The sequence below is a fragment of the Oncorhynchus gorbuscha genome, unplaced genomic scaffold (assembly GCF_021184085.1).
Source record: "Oncorhynchus gorbuscha isolate QuinsamMale2020 ecotype Even-year unplaced genomic scaffold, OgorEven_v1.0 Un_scaffold_4273, whole genome shotgun sequence".
Taxonomy (NCBI): domain Eukaryota; kingdom Metazoa; phylum Chordata; class Actinopteri; order Salmoniformes; family Salmonidae; genus Oncorhynchus; species Oncorhynchus gorbuscha.
In genome coordinates, this window is record NW_025748325.1 from 14051 (window position 1) to 32807 (window position 18757).

At 49.7% G+C, this 18757-nt stretch overlaps 1 protein-coding gene across 1 annotated transcript; it reads left to right on the forward strand.

The window, feature by feature from the left end:
• The first annotated feature begins 400 nt into the window (after nt 1-400).
• On the forward strand, nt 401-13272 carry LOC124028488 (progesterone-induced-blocking factor 1-like). The gene is made up of 7 exons (XM_046340529.1): nt 401-628; nt 2644-2794; nt 4641-4731; nt 5889-5991; nt 8240-8370; nt 10953-11037; nt 13243-13272. The coding sequence occupies exons 1-7, from the start codon at nt 554-556 to the stop codon at nt 13270-13272; spliced, it is 666 nt and encodes a 221-aa protein (XP_046196485.1). The 5' UTR covers nt 401-553.
• The last annotated feature ends 5485 nt before the right edge of the window (nt 13273-18757 follow it).

An 18757-nucleotide genomic window follows, 5' to 3' on the forward strand; every position in this document is an offset into this window, starting at 1 on the left:
TATAACTGTGTGTGTCCCCAGGTTAAATATATATAACTGTGTGTGTGTCCAGGTTAAATATATATAACTGTGTGTGTCCAGGTTAAATATATATAACTGTGTGTTCAGGTTAAATATATATAACTGTGTGTCCCCAGGTTAAATATATATAACTGTGTGTCCCCAGGTTAAATATATATAACTGTGTGTCCTCAGGTTAAATATATATAACTGTGTGTCCTCAGGTTAAATATATATAACTGTGTGTGAGTCCAGGTTAAATATATATAACTGTGTGTGTGTCCAGGTTAAATATATATAACTGTGTGTGTGTCCAGGTTAAATATATATAACTGTGTGTCCAGGTTAAATATATATAACTGTGTGTCCAGGTTAAATATATATAACTGTGTGTGTGTCCAGGTTAAATATATATAACTGTGTGTGTGTCCAGGTTAAATATATATAACTGTGTGTCCCCAGGTTCCGTGGTGTCCAGACGGGGACAGACAGCCGGGTGGCAGAGCTCCTGAACCAGGTGAAGCTGAAGAGCTTTGAGACAGAGCGCTCTCAGATGGTACAAGAGGAGACCGCCAGGAACCTGGGACAGTGTCAGATGGAGACAGAGAAACACCAGAAGAAGCTGGAGGTGGGGGTCCCAAATGGTGCCCTATTCACTATATAGTGCACTACCTTAGACCAGGACCTTAGAGGAGGAACCAGAAAACCAGACTACTAGAATCCTAAGCATTTTGGTTGTTAGAACGTCCTAGTAGGGCAGCCCATTAGCTCTGGTCCAGGGTGTTACATACAGCCCGAGATCTGGTCCAGGGTGTTACATACAGCCCCTTAGCTCCTGTCCAGGGTGTTACATACAGCCCCTTAGCTCCTATCCAGGGTGTTACATACAGCTCTTAGCTCCTGTCCAGGGTGTTACATAGAGCCCCTTAGCTCCGGTCCAGGGTGTTACATACAGCCCCTTAGCTCTGGTCCAGGGTGTTACATACAGTCCCTTAGCTCTGGTCCAGGGTGTTACATACAGCCCCTTAGCTCTGGTCCAGGGTGTTACATACAGCCCCTTAGCTCTGGTCCAGGGTGTTACATACAGCCCCTTAGCTCTGGTCCAGGGTGTTACATAGAGCCCCTTAGCTCTGGTCCAGGGTGTTACATACAGCCCCGAGATCTGGTCCAGGGTGTTACATACAGCCCCTTAGCTCCTGTCCAGGGTGTTACATACAGCCCCTTAGCTCCTATCCAGGGTGTTACATACAGCTCTTAGCTCCTGTCCAGGGTGTTACATAGAGCCCCTTAGCTCCGGTCCAGGGTGTTACATAGAGCCCCTTAGCTCCGGTCCAGGGTGTTACATACAGCCCCTTAGCTCTGGTCCAGGGTGTTACATACAGCCCCTTAGCTCTGGTCCAGGGTGTTACATACAGCCCCTTAGCTCTGGTCCAGGGTGTTACATACAGCCCCTTAGCTCTGGTCCAGGGTGTTACATACAGCCCCTTAGCTCTGGTCCAGGGTGTTACATAGAGCCCCTTAGCTCTGGTCCAGGGTGTTACATAGAGCCCCTTAGCTCTGGTCCAGGGTGTTACATACAGCCCCTTAGCTCCTGTCCAGGGTGTTACATACAGCCCCTTAGCTCCTGTCCAGGGTGTTACATACAGCCCCTTAGCTCCTGTCCAGGGTGTTACATACAGCCCCTTAGCTCTGGTCCAGGGTGTTACATAGAGCCCCTAGCTCTGGTCCAGGGTGTTACATACAGCCCCTAGCTCCTGTCCAGGGTGTTACATACAGCCCCTTAGCTCTGGTCCAGGGTGTTACATACAGCCCCTTAGCTCTGGTCCAGGGTGTTACATACAGCCCCTTAGCTCTGGTCCAGGGTGTTACATAGAGCCCCTTAGCTCTGGTCCAGGGTGTTACATACAGCCCCTTAGCTCCTGTCCAGGGTGTTACATACAGCCCCTTAGCTCCTGTCCAGGGTGTTACATACAGCCCCTTAGCTCCTGTCCAGGGTGTTACATACAGCCCCTTAGCTCTGGTCCAGGGTGTTACATAGAGCCCCTAGCTCTGGTCCAGGGTGTTACATACAGCCCCTAGCTCCTGTCCAGGGTGTTACATACAGCCCCTTAGCTCTGGTCCAGGGTGTTACATACAGCCCCTTAGCTCTGGTCCAGGGTGTTACATACAGCCCCTTAGCTCCTGTCCAGGGTGTTACATACAGCCCCTTAGCTCTGGTCCAGAGTGTTACATACAGCCCCTTAGCTCCTGTCCAGGGTGTTACATACAGCCCTTAGCTCCTGTCCAGGGTGTTACATACAGCCCCTTAGCTCTGGTCCAGGGTGTTACATAGAGCCCCTAGCTCTGGTCCAGGGTGTTACATACAGCCCCTTAGCTCTGGTCCAGGGTGTTACATACAGCCCCTTAGCTCTGGTCCAGGGTGTTACATACAGCCCCTTAGCTCCTGTCCAGGGTGTTACATACATCCCCTTAGCTCCTGTCCAGGGTGTTACATAGAGCCCCTTAGCTCTGGTCCAGGGTGTTACATACAGCCCCTTAGCTCCTGTCCAGGGTGTTACATATAGCTCTTAGCTCCTGTCCAGGTTGTTACATACGGCTTGCTGAGCCTCGGCCCACAGCTAACTGCCCCTGCTCTTCCATCAGGTCATGACCAAGGAGTTGTACAGGCTTCAGGCGTCCTCGGAGAAGCAGATAACGGAACTCCAGGCCCAGAATGCTGAGCAGCAGGCCAGACTACAGACCTACGAGAAACTGGAGCAGGAGCTGGACGACGTCACCATGCAGGCTGCTGAAAGTAATGTTCTCACGACGTTAGGATAGTCATGTTCTCACGACGTTAGGATAGTCATGTTCTCACGACGTTAGGATAGTCATGTTGGCACGACGTTAGGATAGTCATGTTCTCACGATGTTAGGAGAGTCATGTTGGCACGACGTTAGAGTCATGTTCTCACGGCGTTAGGATAGTCATGTTCTCACGACGTTAGAGTCATGTTCTCACGACGTTAGAGTCATGTTGGCACGACGTTAGGAGAGTCATGTTGGCACGACGTTAGAGTCATGTTCTCACGACGTTAGGAGAGTCATGTTCTCACGACGTTAGGAGAGTCATGTTCTCACGACGTTAGAGTCATGTTGGCACGAGGTTAGGAGAGTCATGTTGGCACGACGTTAGAGTCATGTTGGCACGAGGTTAGGAGAGTCATGTTGGCACGACGTTAGAGTCATGTTCTCACGACGTTAGTAGAGTCATGTTGGCACGACGTTAGAGTCATGTTCTCACGACGTTAGAGTCATGTTCTCACGACGTTAGAGTCATGTTGGCACGAGGTTAGAGTCATGTTGGCACGAGGTTAGAGTCATGTTGGCACGACGTTAGAGTCATGTTGGCACGACGTTAGAGTCATGTTGGCACGACGTTAGAGTCATGTTCTCACGACGTTAGTCATGTTCTCACGACGTTAGAGTCATGTTGGCACGACGTTAGAGTCATGTTGGCACGACGTTAGAGTCATGTTCTCACGATGTTAGAGTCATGTTGGCACGACGTTAGAGTCATGTTGGCACGACGTTAGAGTCATGTTGGCACGACGTTAGAGTCATGTTGGCACGACGTTAGAGTCATGTTGGCACGACGTTAGAGTCATGTTGGCACGACGTTAGAGTCATGTTGGCACGACGTTAGAGTCATGTTCTCACGACGTTAGAGTCATGTTGGCACGACGTTAGGATAGTCATGTTCTCACGACGTTAGGATAGTCATGTTGGCACGACGTTAGGATAGTCATGTTGGCACGACGTTAGAGTCATGTTGGCACGACGTTAGAGTCATGTTCTCACGACGTTAGAGTCATGTTGGCACGACGTTAGAGTCATGTTCTCACGACGTTAGAGTCATGTTGGCACGACGTTAGAGTCATGTTGGCACGACGTTAGAGTCATGTTCTCACGACGTTAGAGTCATGTTGGCACGACGTTAGAGTCATGTTGGCACGACGTTAGAGTCATGTTGGCACGACGTTAGAGTCATGTTGGCACGACGTTAGAGTCATGTTGGCACAACGTTAGAGTCATGTTGGCACGACGTTAGAGTCATGTTGGCACGACGTTAGAGTCATGTTGGCACGACGTTAGAGTCATGTTGGCACGACGTTAGAGTCATGTTGGCACGACGTTAGAGTCATGTTGGCACGACGTTAGAGTCATGTTGGCACGACGTTAGAGTCATGTTCTCACGACGTTAGAGTCATGTTGGCACGACGTTAGAGTCATGTTGGCACGACGTTAGAGTCATGTTGGCACGACGTTAGAGTCATGTTGGCACGACGTTAGAGTCATGTTCTCACAACGTTAGAGTCATGTTGGCACGACGTTAGAGTCATGTTGGCACGACGTTAGGATAATACTAGTAGCAGTGATTGACACTACTAGTTATCTGACTATAGAATATGCTGCACAACCAGCAGAGTGATACACACACACACACACACACACACACACACACACACACACACACACACACACACACACACACACACACACACACACACACACACACACACACACACACTGCTCTGATGCAATATGTTCCGTTATGAAATGTAACCATTGTTTCCGTTGGTCGTTGTCTCTCTGGTCAGCTGATAATGAGGAGGAAGCAGAGAGAGTTCTGTTCTCCTACGGTTACGGTGCCAACGTTCCCACAACCGCCAAGAGACGACTCAGGCAGAGGTGAGATCTGATCTGACGGGGTCCCTAACGGCCTCATATTCACTATGGGCCCTGGTCTAAAGTAGTGTAATATATAGGGAATAGGGTTCTATAGGGCCCTGGTCTAAAGTAGTGCACTATATAGGGAATAGGGTTCTATAGGGCCCTGGTCTAAAGTAGTGTAATATATAGGGAATAGGGTTCTATAGGGCCCTGGTCTAAAGTAGTGTAATATATAGGGAATAGGGTTCTATAGGACCCTGGTCTAAAGTAGTGCACTATATAGGGAATAGGGTTCTATAGGGCCCTGGTCTAAAGTAGTGTAATATATAGGGAATAGGGTTCTATAGGGCCCTGGTCTAAAGTAGTGTAATATATAGGGAATAGGGTTCTATAGGGCCCTGGTCTAAAGTAGTGCACTATATAGGGAATAGGGTTCTATAGGGCTCTGGTCTAAAGTAGTGCACTATATAGGGTTCTATAGGGCCCTGGTCTAAAGTAGTGCACTATATAGGGTTCTATAGGGCCCTGGTCTAAAGTAGTGCCCTATATAGGGAACAGGGTTATATAGGGACCTGGTCTAAAGTAGTGCACTACATAGGGAATAGGGTTCTATAGGGCCCTGGTCTAAAGTAGTGTACTATATATAGGGAATAGGGTTCTATAGGGCCCTGGTCTAAAGTAGTGTACTATATATAGGGAATAGGGTTCTATAGGGCCCTGGTCTAAAGTAGTGTACTATATATAGGGAATAGGGTTCTATAGGGCCCTGGTCTAAAGTAGTGTACTATATATAGGGAATAGGGTTATATAGGGCTCTGGTCTAAAGTAGTGCACTATATAGGGTTCTACAGGGCCCTGGTCTAAAGTAGTGTACTATATAGGGTTCTATAGGGTCCTGGTCTAAAGTAGTGTACTATATAGGGTTCTATAGGGCCCTGGTCTAAAGTAGTGTACTATATAGGGTTCTATAGGGTCCTGGTCTAAAGTAGTGTACTATATAGGGTTATATAGGGCCCTGGTCTAAAGTAGTGTACTATATAGGGTTCTATAGGGCCCTGGTCTAAAGTAGTGCACTATATAGGGTTCTATAGGGTCCTGGTCTAAAGTAGTGCAATTTGTGATACATGATTATTGTTTGGTTTTATGTTTGAGAGTTTATTTAATGTGTGTTGCAGTGTCCATCTGGCCCGTAGACTGTTGCAGCTGGAGAAACAGAACACACTGCTGAGGAGAGATCTGGAGAGACGCAACACACACACAGGACAGATCTCTGAGGAGGTAACACACACAGGACAGATCTCTGAGGAGGTATCACAGGACAGATCTCTGAGGAGGTATCACAGGACAGATCTCTGAGGAGGTAACACAGAACAGATCTCTGAGGAGGTATCACAGGACAGATCTCTGAGGAGGTATCACAGGACAGATCTCTGAGGAGGTATCACAGGACAGATCTCTGAGGAGGTAACACAGGACAGATCTCTGAGGAGGTATCACACACAGGACAGATCTCTGAGGAGGTATCACAGGACAGATCTCTGAGGAGGTAACACAGGACAGATCTCTGAGGAGGTAACACACACAGGACAGATCTCTGAGGAGGTATCACAGGACAGATCTCTGAGGAGGTATCACAGGACAGATCTCTGAGGAGGTAACACAGGACAGATCTCTGAGGAGGTAACACAGGACAGATCTCTGAGGAGGTAACACACACAGGACAGATCTCTGAGGAGGTAACACACACAGGACAGATCTCTGAGGAGGTAACACACACAGGACAGATCTCTGAGGAGGTATCACAGGACAGATCTCTGAGGAGGTATCACAGGACAGATCTCTGAGGAGGTATCACACACAGGACAGATCTCTGAGGAGGTAACACACACAGGACAGATCTCTGAGGAGGTAACACACACACAGGACAGATCTCTGAGGAGGTAACACACACACAGGACAGATCTCTGAGGAGGTAACACAGGACAGATCTCTGAGGAGGTATCACACACAGGACAGATCTCTGAGGAGGTATCACAGGACAAGTCTCTGAGGAGGTAACACACACAGGACAGATCTCTGAGGAGGTATCACAGGACAGACCCACAGTGGTATAGACTCCTAACCCACAGTGTAGTAGACTCCTAACTCACAGTGTAGTAGTTCAGACTCCTAACCCACAGTGTAGTAGTAGTATAGACTCCTAACCCACAGTGTAGTAGACTCCTAACCCACAGTGTAGTCGTAGTATAGACTCCTAACTCACAGTGTAGTCGTAGTATAGACTCCTAACCCAGAGTGTAGTAGTAGTATAGACTCCTAACCCACAGTGTAGTAGTAGTATAGACTCCTAACCCACAGTGTAGTTGTTGTATAGACCCCTAACCCACAGTGTAGTAGTAGTATTGACTCCTAACCCACAGTGTAGTAGACTCCTAACCCACTGTGTAGTAGTAGTATTGACTCCTAACCCACAGTATAGTAGTAGTATAGACTCCTAACCCACAGTGTAGTAGACTCCTAACCCACAGTGTAGTCATAGTATAGACTCCTAACCCAGAGTGTAGTAGTAGTATAGACTCCTAACCCACAGTGTAGTAGTAGTATAGACTCCTAACCCACAGTGTAGTAGTAGTATAGACTCCTAACCCACAGTATAGTAGTAGTATAGACCCCTAACCCACAGTGTAGTAGACTCCTAACCCACAGTGTAGGAGACTCCTAACCCACAGTGTAGGAGACTCCTAACCCACACTGTCCTCACCACACCTTCCTTCCTGTCACAGTGTAGTAGTATGTATAGACCCCTAACCCACAGTGTAGTAGTATGTATAGACTCCTAACCCACAGTATAGTAGTAGTATAGACCCCTAACCCACAGTGTAGGAGACTCCTAACCCACAGTGTAGTAGTAGTATAGACTCCTAACCCACAGTGTAGTAGTAGTATTGACTCCTAACCCACAGTGTAGTAGTAGTATAGACCCCTAACCCACAGTGTAGTAGTAGTATAGACTCCTAACCCACAGTATAGTAGTAGTATAGACCCCTAACCCACAGTGTAGTAGACTCCTAACCCACAGTGTAGTAGTAGTATTGACTCCTAACCCACAGTGTAGTAGTAGTATAGACCCCTAACCCACAGTGTAGTAGTAGTATAGACTCCTAACCCACAGTATAGTAGTAGTATAGACTCCTAACCCACAGTGTAGTAGACTCCTAACCCACACTGTCCTCACCACACCTTCCTTCCTGTCACAGTGTTTGACATCATGTTAGAAGGGTTGCCAACATGAAATATATTCCACCTGAAAGGTGTGTTTTTAGAGGGCCCTCCCAATCAAAGGCCAAGTCAGTGACTGTAGCGTGAATCAACAAACGGGTTCAACAAGTGTGTGTGTGTGTGTGTGTGTGTGTGTGTGTGTGTGTGTGTGTGTGTGTGTGTGTGTGTGTGTGTGTGTGTGTGTGTGTGTGTGTGTGTGTGTGTGTGTGTGTGTGTGTGTGTGTGTGTGTGTGTGTGTGTGTCCTAGCTGGAAGCAGCTAACCGTCTCCTACAGCAGGCCCAGCAGCCCTACAGTTACCTGATCGACACGGTGAGACAGAGAGACACACAGATACTGTCCCTCAGAGAACGTATCACACAGCTGGAGGAGGACACCAGGTACACACAGCACTGTCTCCCCTTCCAGTCTCCCCTCCAGTCTCCTTCCAGTCTCCCCTTCCAGTCTCCTCCTTTCAGTCTCCCCTCCAGTCTCTCCTTCCAGTCTCCCCTCCAGTCTCCCCTTTCAGTCTCCCCTCCAGTCTCCCCCTTTCAGTCTCCCTCCAGTCTCCCCCTTCAGTCTCCCCTCCAGTCTCCTCCTCCAGTTCAGTCTCCCCTTCCAGTCTCCCCTCCAGTCTCCCTCCTTCCAGTCTCCCCTTCCAGTCTCCCCCTCCAGTCTCCTCCTTCCAGTCTCCCCCTCCAGTCTCCCCTCCTTCCAGTCTCCCCCCTCTCCCCCTTTCAGTCTCTCCAGTCTCCCCTTCCAGTCTCCCCCTCCAGTCTCCCCCTCCAGTCTCCCCCAGTCTCCCCCTTCCAGTCTCCCCCTTCCAGTCTCCTCCTTTCAGTCTCCCCCCAGTCTCCTCCTTCCAGTCTCCCCTCCAGTCTCCCCTTCCAGTCTCCCCCTCCAGTCTCCCCTTTCAGTCTCCAGTCTCCCCCCAGTCTCCTCTCAGTCCCTCCTTCCAGTCTCCCCCTCCAGTCTCCTCCATTCTCCCCCCAGTCTCCCCCTTCCAGTCTCCCAGTCTCCCCCTTCCAGTCTCCTCCTTCCAGTCTCCCCCTTCCAGTCTCCCCCCCCTCCTTCCAGTCTCCCCCCCCCTCCCCCTTTCAGTCTCCCCCCCCTCTCCCCCTTTCAGTCTCCCCCTTTCTGTCTCCCCCTCCAGTCTCTCCCCTCCAGTCTCCCCCTCCAGTCTCCTCCTTTCAGTCTCCCCCACTCTCCCCCTTTCAGTCTCCCCCTTTCTGTCTCCCCCTCCAGTCTCTCCCCTCCAGTCTCCCCTCCAGTCTCCTCCTTTCAGTCTCCCCCTCCAGTCTCCCCCTCAGTCTCCCCTCCAGTCTCCCCCTCCAGTCTCCCCCTCCAGTCTCCCCCTCCAGTCTCCTCCTTTCAGTCTCCCCTCCAGTCTCCCCCCCCAGTCTCCCCCTCCAGTCTCCCCCTCCAGTCTCCTCCTTTCAGTCTCCCCCTTCCAGTCTCCCCCTTTCAGTCTCCCCCTCCAGTCTCCCCTTTCTGTCTCCCCTCCAGTCTCCTCCTTTCAGTCTCCCCCTTCCAGTCTCCCCTTTCAGTCTCCCCCTCCGGTCTCCCCTTCCAGTCTCCCCTTTCAGTCTCCCCCTCCAGTCTCCCCCTTTCTGTCTCCCCCTCCAGTCTCCTCCTTTCAGTCTCCCCCTTCCAGTCTCCCCTTTCAGTCTCCCCCTCCAATCTCCCCCTCCAGTCTCCCCTCCAGTCTCCTCCTTTCAGTCTCCCCCCCCTCCAGTCTCCCCCCAGTCTCCCCTCCAGTCTCCCCCTCCAGTCTCCCCCTTTCAGTCTCCCCCCTCCGGTCTCCCCTTCCAGTCTCCCCCTTCCAGTCTCCCCCTTTCAGTCTCCCCCTCCAGTCTCCTCCTTTCAGTCTCCCCCTTCCAGTCTCCTCCTTTCAGTCTCCCCTTCCAGTCTCCTCCTTCCAGTCTCCTCCTTTCAGTCTCCCCCTCCAGTCTCCCCCTTTCAGTCTCCCCCTCCAGTCTCCTCCTTTCAGTCTCCCCCTTCCAGTCTCCTCCTTCCAGTCTCCTCCTTCCAGTCTCCTCCTTCCAGTCTCCCCTCCAGTCTCCCCCTCCAGTCTCCTCCTTTCAGTCTCCCCCTTCCAGTCTCCTCCTTCCAGTCTCCCCTTTCAGTCTCCCCTTCCAGTCTCCTCCTTCCAGTCTCCCCTTTCAGTCTCCCCCTCCAGTCTCCTCCTTTCAGTCTCCCCCTCCAGTCTCCCCTTTCAGTCTCCCCCTTTCAGTCTCCCCCTCCAGTCTCCTCCTTTCAGTCTCCCCCTCCAGTCTCCCCCTTTCAGTCTCCCCCTTTCAGTCTCCCTCCTCCAGTCTCCCCCTTTCAGTCTCCCCCTTTCAGTCTCCCTCCTCCAGTCTCCTCCTCCAATCTCCCCCTTCCAGTCTCCCCCCTCCGAGGGCCCTGGCCTAAAGTAGTGCCCTATATAGGATGTGTTCTGTGTTGTAACAGTGCCGTTTCAGCAGCACCTGATCTCTGAGGAAATGGAGGGAGTCGTTATTCTGTCCCATTTAGTCAGCACTAGAGAAAGTCTCTGTTTGGGTTTGTCCATTCAGATCTCTGAGGAAATGGAGGGAGTCGTTATTCTGTCCCATTTAGTCAGCACTAGAGAAACTCTCTCTGAGGAAATGGAGGGAGTCGTTATTCTGTCCCATTTAGTCAGCACTAGAGAAACTCTCTGTTTGGGTTTGTCCATTCAGATCTCTGAGGAAATGGAGGGAGTCGTTATTCTGTCCCATTTAGTCAGCACTAGAGAGTCTCAAATTACACCCTATTCCCTATTTAGGGCACCACTCAGAGGTCGTACACTGGAGTAGTGGTAATGAAAAGTAGTGCACTATATAGGGAATAGGGTGGCATTTGAGTTATTCTGTCTCATTTAGTCAGCACTAGAGAAACTCTCTCTGAGGAAATGGAGGGAGTCGTTATTCTGTCTCATTTAGTCAGCGCTAGAGAAACTCTCTGTTTCGGTTTGTCCATTCAGATCTCTGAGGAAAGAGAAGACGTCTCTCCAACAGGTGAAGAACAATATGGCCTCCGACCTGGAGCGACTGCTCAACCACCGAGAGGTACGCACGCACACACGCACAAGCACACACACACTCTCTCCTCAGCCATAGAGAGAGATATGAGTCCACACTCTCCTCAGCCATAGAGAGAGATATGAGTCCACTCTCTCCTCAGCCATAGAGAGAGATATGAGTCCACTCTCTCCTCAGCCATAGAGAGAGATATGAGTCCACTCTCTCCTCAGCCATAGAGAGATATGAGTCCACTCTCTCCTCAGCCATAGAGAGAGATATGAGTCCACTCTCTCCTCAGCCATGGAGAGAGATATGAGTCCACTCTCTCCTCAGCCATAGAGAGAGATATGAGTCCACTCTCTCCTCAGCCATAGAGAGAGATATGAGTCCACTCTCTCCTCAGCCAGAGAGAGATATGAGTCCACTCTCTCCTCAGCCATAGAGAGAGATATGAGTCCACTCTCTCCTCAGCCATAGAGAGAGATATGAGTCCACTCTCTCCTCAGCCATAGATAGATATGAGTCCTCTCTCCTCAGCCATAGAGAGAGATATGAGTCCACTCTCTCCTCAGCCATGGAGAGAGATATGCCCAGAGTCCACTCTCTCCTCAGCCATAGAGAGAGATATGAGTCCACTCTCTCCTCAGCCATAGAGAGAGATATGAGTCCACTCTCTCCTCAGCCATGGAGAGATATGAGTCCACTCTCTCCTCAGCCATGGAGAGAGATATGAGTCCACTCTCTCCTCAGCCATAGATAGATATGAGTCCTCTCTCTCCTCAGCCATAGAGAGAGATATGAGTCCACTCTCTCCTCAGCCATGGAGAGAGATATGCCCAGAGTCCACTCTCTCCTCAGCCATAGAGAGAGATATGAGTCCACTCTCTCCTCAGCCATAGAGAGAGATATGAGTCCACTCTCTCCTCAGCCATGGAGAGATATGAGTCCACTCTCTCCTCAGCCATGGAGAGATATGAGTCCACTCTCTCCTCAGCCATGGAGAGAGATATGAGTCCACTCTCTCCTCAGCCATGGAGAGAGATATGAGTCCACTCTCTCCTCGGCCATAGAGAGAGATATGAGTCCACTCTCTCCTCAGCCATAGATAGATATGAGTCCTCTCTCTCCTCAGCCATAGAGAGAGATATGAGTCCACTCTCTCCTCAGCCATAGAGAGAGATATGAGTCCACTCTCTCCTCAGCCATAGAGAGAGATATGAGTCCACTCTCTCCTCAGCCATAGAGAGATATGAGTCCACTCTCTCCTCAGCCATAGAGAGAGATATGAGTCCACTCTCTCCTCAGCCATAGAGAGAGATATGAGTCCACCCTCTCCTCAGCCATGGAGAGAGATATGCCCAGAGTCCACTCTCTCCTCAGCCATAGAGAGAGATATGAGTCCACTCTCTCCTCAGCCATAGAGAGAGATATGAGTCCACTCTCTCCTCAGCCATGGAGAGATATGAGTCCACTCTCTCCTCAGCCATGGAGAGAGATATGAGTCCACTCTCTCCTCAGCCATGGAGAGAGATATGAGTCCACTCTCTCCTCGGCCATAGAGAGAGATATGAGTCCACTCTCTCCTCAGCCATAGAGAGAGATATGAGTCCACACTCTCCTCAGCCATAGAGAGAGATATGAGTCCACTCTCTCCTCAGCCATAGAGAGATATGAGTCCACTCTCTCCTCAGCCATAGAGAGAGATATGAGTCCACTCTCTCCTCAGCCATAGAGAGAGATATGAGTCCACTCTCTCCTCAGCCATAGAGAGAGATATGAGTCCACTCTCTCCTCAGCCATAGAGAGAGATACGAGTCCACTCTCTCCTCAGCCATAGAGATATGAGTCCACTCTCTCCTCAGCCATAGAGAGATATGAGTCCACTCTCTCCTCAGCCATAGAGAGAGATATGAGTCCACTCTCTCCTCAGCCATAGAGAGAGATATGAGTCCACTCTCTCCTCAGCCATAGAGAGAGATATGAGTCCACTCTCTCCTCAGCCATAGAGAGAGATATGAGTCCACTCTCTCCTCAGCCATAGAGAGAGATATGAGTCCACTCTCTCCTCAGCCATGGAGAGATATGAGTCCACTCTCTCCTCAGCCATGGAGAGAGATATGAGTCCACTCTCCCATTGAATAAAGCCACAGGATGTGTGAGATTGCATCATATATATCCTAATGAAAGTAGATGATGTCATGTAGGTGCTAGTCTTTTATGACAGGTGTGTTTTTATATGGCTGAGGCCAGACTGCATGTCTGCAGGAGGGAGAGACTTAAGGAGGGAGAGACTGATGGAGGGAGGGAGAGACAGAGAGATAGAGACTGAGGGAGAGACAGAGACTGAGGGAGAGACAGAGAGGGAGGGAGAGAGAGGCAGAGGGAGGGGGGGGAGAGACTGAGGGAGGGAGAGACTGAGGGAGGGAGAGAGAGGGAGGGAGAGAGAGGCAGAGGGAGGGAGGGAGAGACAGAGAGGGAGAGACAGAGAGGGAGAGACTGAGGGAGGGAGAGACTGAGGGAGGGAGAGACAGAGAGGGAGAGACAGAGAGGGAGGGAGAGAGGGGCGGAAGGAGGAAGGGAGAGGCAGACTGAGAGAGGGAGAGACTGAGAGAGAGGGAGGGAGAGGGACATTGAGACAGAGTCAGGGAGAGAGGCGGAGTGAGGAGAGGCAGAGTGAGAGAGGGAGAGTGGTTTTGCCAGTCTCTAGGTGTGCCTCCCCTCTCTCTGTCTCTTCTTTCACTGTCACCCTTTTCACCTTTTGTGTCTTGGTCACCTGTCTGCACTGATCCCTGTTTCAACAAGCCTCTACACTGTAGTGGTGTAGTTCAGTAGAAACCCCACAGCCCAACAAGCCTCTACACTGTAGTGGTGTAGTACAGTAGAAACCCCACAGCCCAACAAGCCTCTACACTGTAGTGGTGTAGTACAGTAGAAACCCCACAGCCCAACAAGCCTCTACACTGTAGTGGTGTAGTACAGTAGAAACCCCACAGCCCAACAAGCCTCTACACTGTAGTGGTGTAGTACAGTAGAAACCCCACAGCCCAACAAGCCTCTACACTGTAGTGGTGTAGTACAGTAGAAACCCCACAGCCCAACAAGCCTCTACACTGTAGTGGTGTAGTACAGTAGAAACCCCACAGCCCAACAAGCCTCTACACTGTAGTGGTGTAGTACAGTAGAAACCCCACAGCCCAACAAGCCTCTACACTGTAGTGGTGTAGTACAGTAGAAACCCCCACAGCCCAACAAGCCTCTACACTGTAGTGGTGTAGTACAGTAGAAACCCCATTACAGCTAATTAACCAGAAGGCTCTGGTGACCATTCCTTTTAGTGGTTCAGGTGGTTCAGTCGGTTGGCCTGAGGCCTGTTCAGTCGGTTGGCCTGAGGCCTGTTCAGGTGGTTCAGTCGGTTGGCCTGAGGCCTGTTCAGGTGGTTCAGTCGGTTGCCCTGAGGCCTGTTCAGGTGGTTCAGTCGGTCGGCCTGAGGCCTGTTCAGTCGGTTGGCCTGAGGCCTGTTCAGGTGGTTCAGTCGGTTGGCCTGAGGCCTATTCAGGTGGTTCAGTCGGTTGGCCTGAGGCCTGTTCAGGTGGTTCAGTCGGTTGGCCTGAGGCCTGTTCAGGTGGTTCAGTCGGTTGGCCTGAGGCCTGTTCAGGTGGTTCAGTCTGTTGGCCTGAGGCCTGTTCAGTCGGTTGGCCTGAGGCCTGTTCAGGTGGTTCAGTCTGTTGGCCTGAGGCCTGTTCAGGTGGTTCAGTCGGTTGGCCTGAGGCCTGTTCAGGTGGTTCAGTCGGTTGGCCTGAGGCCTGTTCAGGTGGTTCAGTCGGTTGCCCTGAGGCCTGTTCAGGTGGTTCAGTCGGTTGGCCTGAGGCCTGTTCAGGTGGTTCAGTCGGTTGGCCTGAGGCCTGTTCAGGTGGTTCAGTCGGTTGGCCTGAGGCCTGTTCAGGTGGTTCAGTCGGTTGCCCTGAGGCCTGTTCAGGTGGTTCAGTCGGTTGGCCTGAGGCCTGTTCAGTCGGTTGGCCTGAGGCTTGTTCAGGTGGTTCAGTCGGTCGGCCTGAGGCCTGTTCAGTCGGTTGGCCTGAGGCCTGTTCAGGTGGTTCAGTCGGTTGGCCTGAGGCCTGTTCAGGTGGTTCAGTCGGTTGGCCTGAGGCCTGTTCAGGTGGTTCAGTCGGTTGGCCTGAGGCCTGTTCAGGTGGTTCAGTCGGTTGGCCTGAGGCCTGTTCAGGTGGTTCAGTCGGTTGGCCTGAGGCCTGTTCAGGTGGTTCAGTCGGTTATCAGTGATGTATTGAGAGGTTATCAGTGATGTATTGAGAGGTTATCAGTGATGTATTGAGAGGTTATCAGTGATGTATTGAGAGGTTATCAGTGATGTATTGAGAGGTTATCAGTGATGTATTGAGAGGTTATCAGTGATGTATTGAGAGGTTATCAGTGATGTATTGAGAGGTTATCAGTGATGTATTTAGAGCTACACTAACTACCTACCTAACTACCTAACTAAATGCACTAGACGACACAGTGCCGGGCGTCTACTGCTACACTAACTACCTACCTAACTACCACTAGACTACACAGTGCCTGGCGTCTACTGCTACACTAACTACCTTCCTAACTACCTAACTACCACTAGACTACACAGTCCATGTTCCACGTGTCTGAAGGATTAAACATCCTTAGTGGAAGTGGGTTTAACAAGTGGCATCAAGATCATAGCCTGCACCTGGCATCAGTAAGGGATCATAGCTTTCACCTGGCATCAGTAAGGGATCATAGCTTTCACCTGGCATCAGTAAGGGATCATAGCTTTCACCTGGCATCAGTAAGGGATCATAGCTTTCACCTGGCATCAGTAAGGGATCATAGCTTTCATCTGGCATCAGGGATCATATCTTTCACCTGGCATCAGTAAGGGATCATAGCTTTCACCTGGCATCAGTAAGGGATCATAGCTTTCACCTGGCATCAGGGATCATAGCTTTCACCTGGTATCAGTAAGGGATCATAGCTTTCACCTGGCATCAGTAAGGGATCATAGCTTTCACCTGGCATCAGGGATCATATCTTTCACCTGGCATCAGTAAGGGATCATAGCTTTCATCTGGCATCAGGGATCATATCTTTCACCTGGCATCAGTAAGGGATCATAGCTTTCACCTGGCATCAGTAAGGGATCATAGCTTTCACCTGGCATCAGTAAGGGATCATAGCTTTCACCTGGCATCAGGGATCATATCTTTCACCTGGCATCAGTAAGGGATCATAGCTTTCACCTGGCATCAGTAAGGGATCATAGCTTTCACCTGGCATCAGTAAGGGATAATAGCTTTCATCTGGCATCAGGGATCATATCTTTCACCTGGCATCAGGGATCATAGCTTTCACCTGGCATCAGGGATCATAGCTTTCACCTGGTATCAGTAAGGGATCATAGCTTTCACTTGGCATCAGTAAGGGATCATAGCTTTCACCTGGCATCAGTAAGGGATCATAGCTTTCACCTGGCATCAGTAAGGGATCATAGCTTTCACTTGGCATCAGTAAGGGATCATAGCTTTCACCTGGCATCAGTAAGGGATCATAGCTTTCACCTGGCATCAGGGATCATATCTTTCACCTGGCATCAGTAAGGGATCATAGCTTTCACCTGGCATCAAGATCATAGCTTTCACCTGGCATCAAGATCCTAGCTTTCACCTGGCATCAAGATCATATCTTTCACCTGGCATCAGTAAGGGATCATAGCTTTCACCTGGCATCAAGATCATAGCTTTCACCTGGCATCAAGATCATATCTTTCACCTGGCATCAGTAAGGGATCATAGCTTTCACCTGGCATCAAGATCATAGCTTTCACCTGGCATCAGTAAGGGATCATAGCTTTCACCTGGCATCAGTAAGGGATCATAGCTTTCACCTGGCATCAGTAAGGGATCATAGCTTTCACCTGGCATCAGTAAGGGATCATATCTTTCACCTGGCATCAGTAAGGGATCATAGCTTTCACCTGGCATCAGTAAGGGATCATATCTTTCACCTGGCATCAGTAAGGGATCATAGCTTTCACCTGGCATCAGTAAGGGATCATAGCTTTCACCTGGCATCAGTAAGGGATCATATCTTTCACCTGGCATCAGTAAGGGATCATAGCTTTCACCTGGCATCAGGATCATAGCTTTCACCTGGTATCAGGGATCATAGCTTTCACCTGGTATCAGGGATCATAGCTTTCACCTGGCATCAGGGATCATAGCTTTCACCTGGTATCAGTAAGGGATCATAGCTTTCACCTGGCATCAGTAAGGGATCATAGCTTTCACCTGGCATCAGGATCATAGCTTTCACCTGGCATCAGGATCATAGCTTTCACCTGGCATCAGTAAGGGATCATAGCTTTCACCTGGCATCAGTAAGGGATCATAGCTTTCTCCTGGCATCAGGATCATAGCTTTCACCTGGCATCAGTAAGGGATCATAGCTTTCACCTGGCATCAGTAAGGGATCATAGCTTTCACCTGGCATCAGTAAGGGATCATAGCTTTCACCTGGCATCAGTAAGGGATCATAGCTTTCACCTGGTATCAGTAAGGGATCATAGCTTTCACCTGGCATCAGAAAGGGATCATAGCTTTCACCTGGCATCAGGGATCATAGCTTTCACCTGGCATCAGTAAGGGATCATAGCTTTCACCTGGCATCAGAAAGGGATCATAGCTTTCACCTGGTATGTCACGGAAAGGGCAGGTGTTCTTAATGTTTAGTCCGCTCAGTGTACAGCCTACTGCCTAATGATGTACAGTAACTAAAGTGGGTTTAACTAGTGGATCAGTAAGGGATCAGGTGTTCTTAATGTTTAGTCCACTCAGTGTACAGCCTACTGCCTAATGATGTACAGTAACTAAAGTGGGTTTAACTAGTGGATCAGTAAGGGATCAGGTGTTCTTAATGTTTAGTCCGCTCAGTGTACAGCCTAATGATGTACAGTAACTAAAGTGGGTTTAACTAGTGGCATCAGTAAGGGATCAGGTGTTCTTAATGTTTAGTCCGCTCAGTGTACAGCCTACTGCCTAATGATGTACAGTAACTAAAGTGGGTTTAACTAGTGGATCAGTAAGGGATCAGGTGTTCTTAATGTTTAGTCCGCTCAGTGTACTGCTAATGATGTACAGTAACTAAAGTATCACATTATGTTGATATCTCAAATATCAATCTATCTTTAAAGGGTCAATTCTGAGATACGTTTTTAAAGTGAATTTAAATTGTAATTGCTCTCACTTGAATTGAATAAATAAAAAGTCCACAGTTCATCAGAACGACACAGATTGTTTTTCATCGAGTTTAGCTACTAGTCACCATACTGCTCTGTAACCAACTAGCTACTAGTCACTACACTGCTCTGTAACCAACTAGCTACTAGTCACCACACTGCTCTGTAACCAACTAGCTACTAGTCACCACACTGCTCTGTAACCAACTAGCTACTAGTCACCACACTGCTCTGTAACCAACTAGCTACTAGTCACTACACTGCTCTGTAACCAACTAGCTACTAGTCACCACACTGCTCTGTAACCAACTAGCTACTAGTCACTACACTGCTCTGTAACCAACTAGCTACTAGTCACCACACTGCTCTGTAACCAACTAGCTACTAGTCACCATACTGCTCTGTAACCAACTAGCTACTAGTCACCATACTGCTCTGTAACCAACTAGCTACTAGTCACCATACTGCTCTGTAACCAACTAGCTACTAGTCACCATACTGCTC

Excerpts from the sequence above, each read along its gene's own strand:
- LOC124028488 (XM_046340529.1), top strand. The coding sequence starts at position 554 with ATGGTACAAGAGGAGACCGCCAGGAACCTGGGACAGTGTCAGATGGAG. Across the intron at positions 629-2,643 it reads AACACCAGAAGAAGCTGGAG|GTCATGACCAAGGAGTTGTA; the intron begins GTGGGGGTCCCA and ends CTCTTCCATCAG. Across the intron at positions 2,795-4,640 it reads CACCATGCAGGCTGCTGAAA|CTGATAATGAGGAGGAAGCA; the intron begins GTAATGTTCTCA and ends CTCTCTGGTCAG.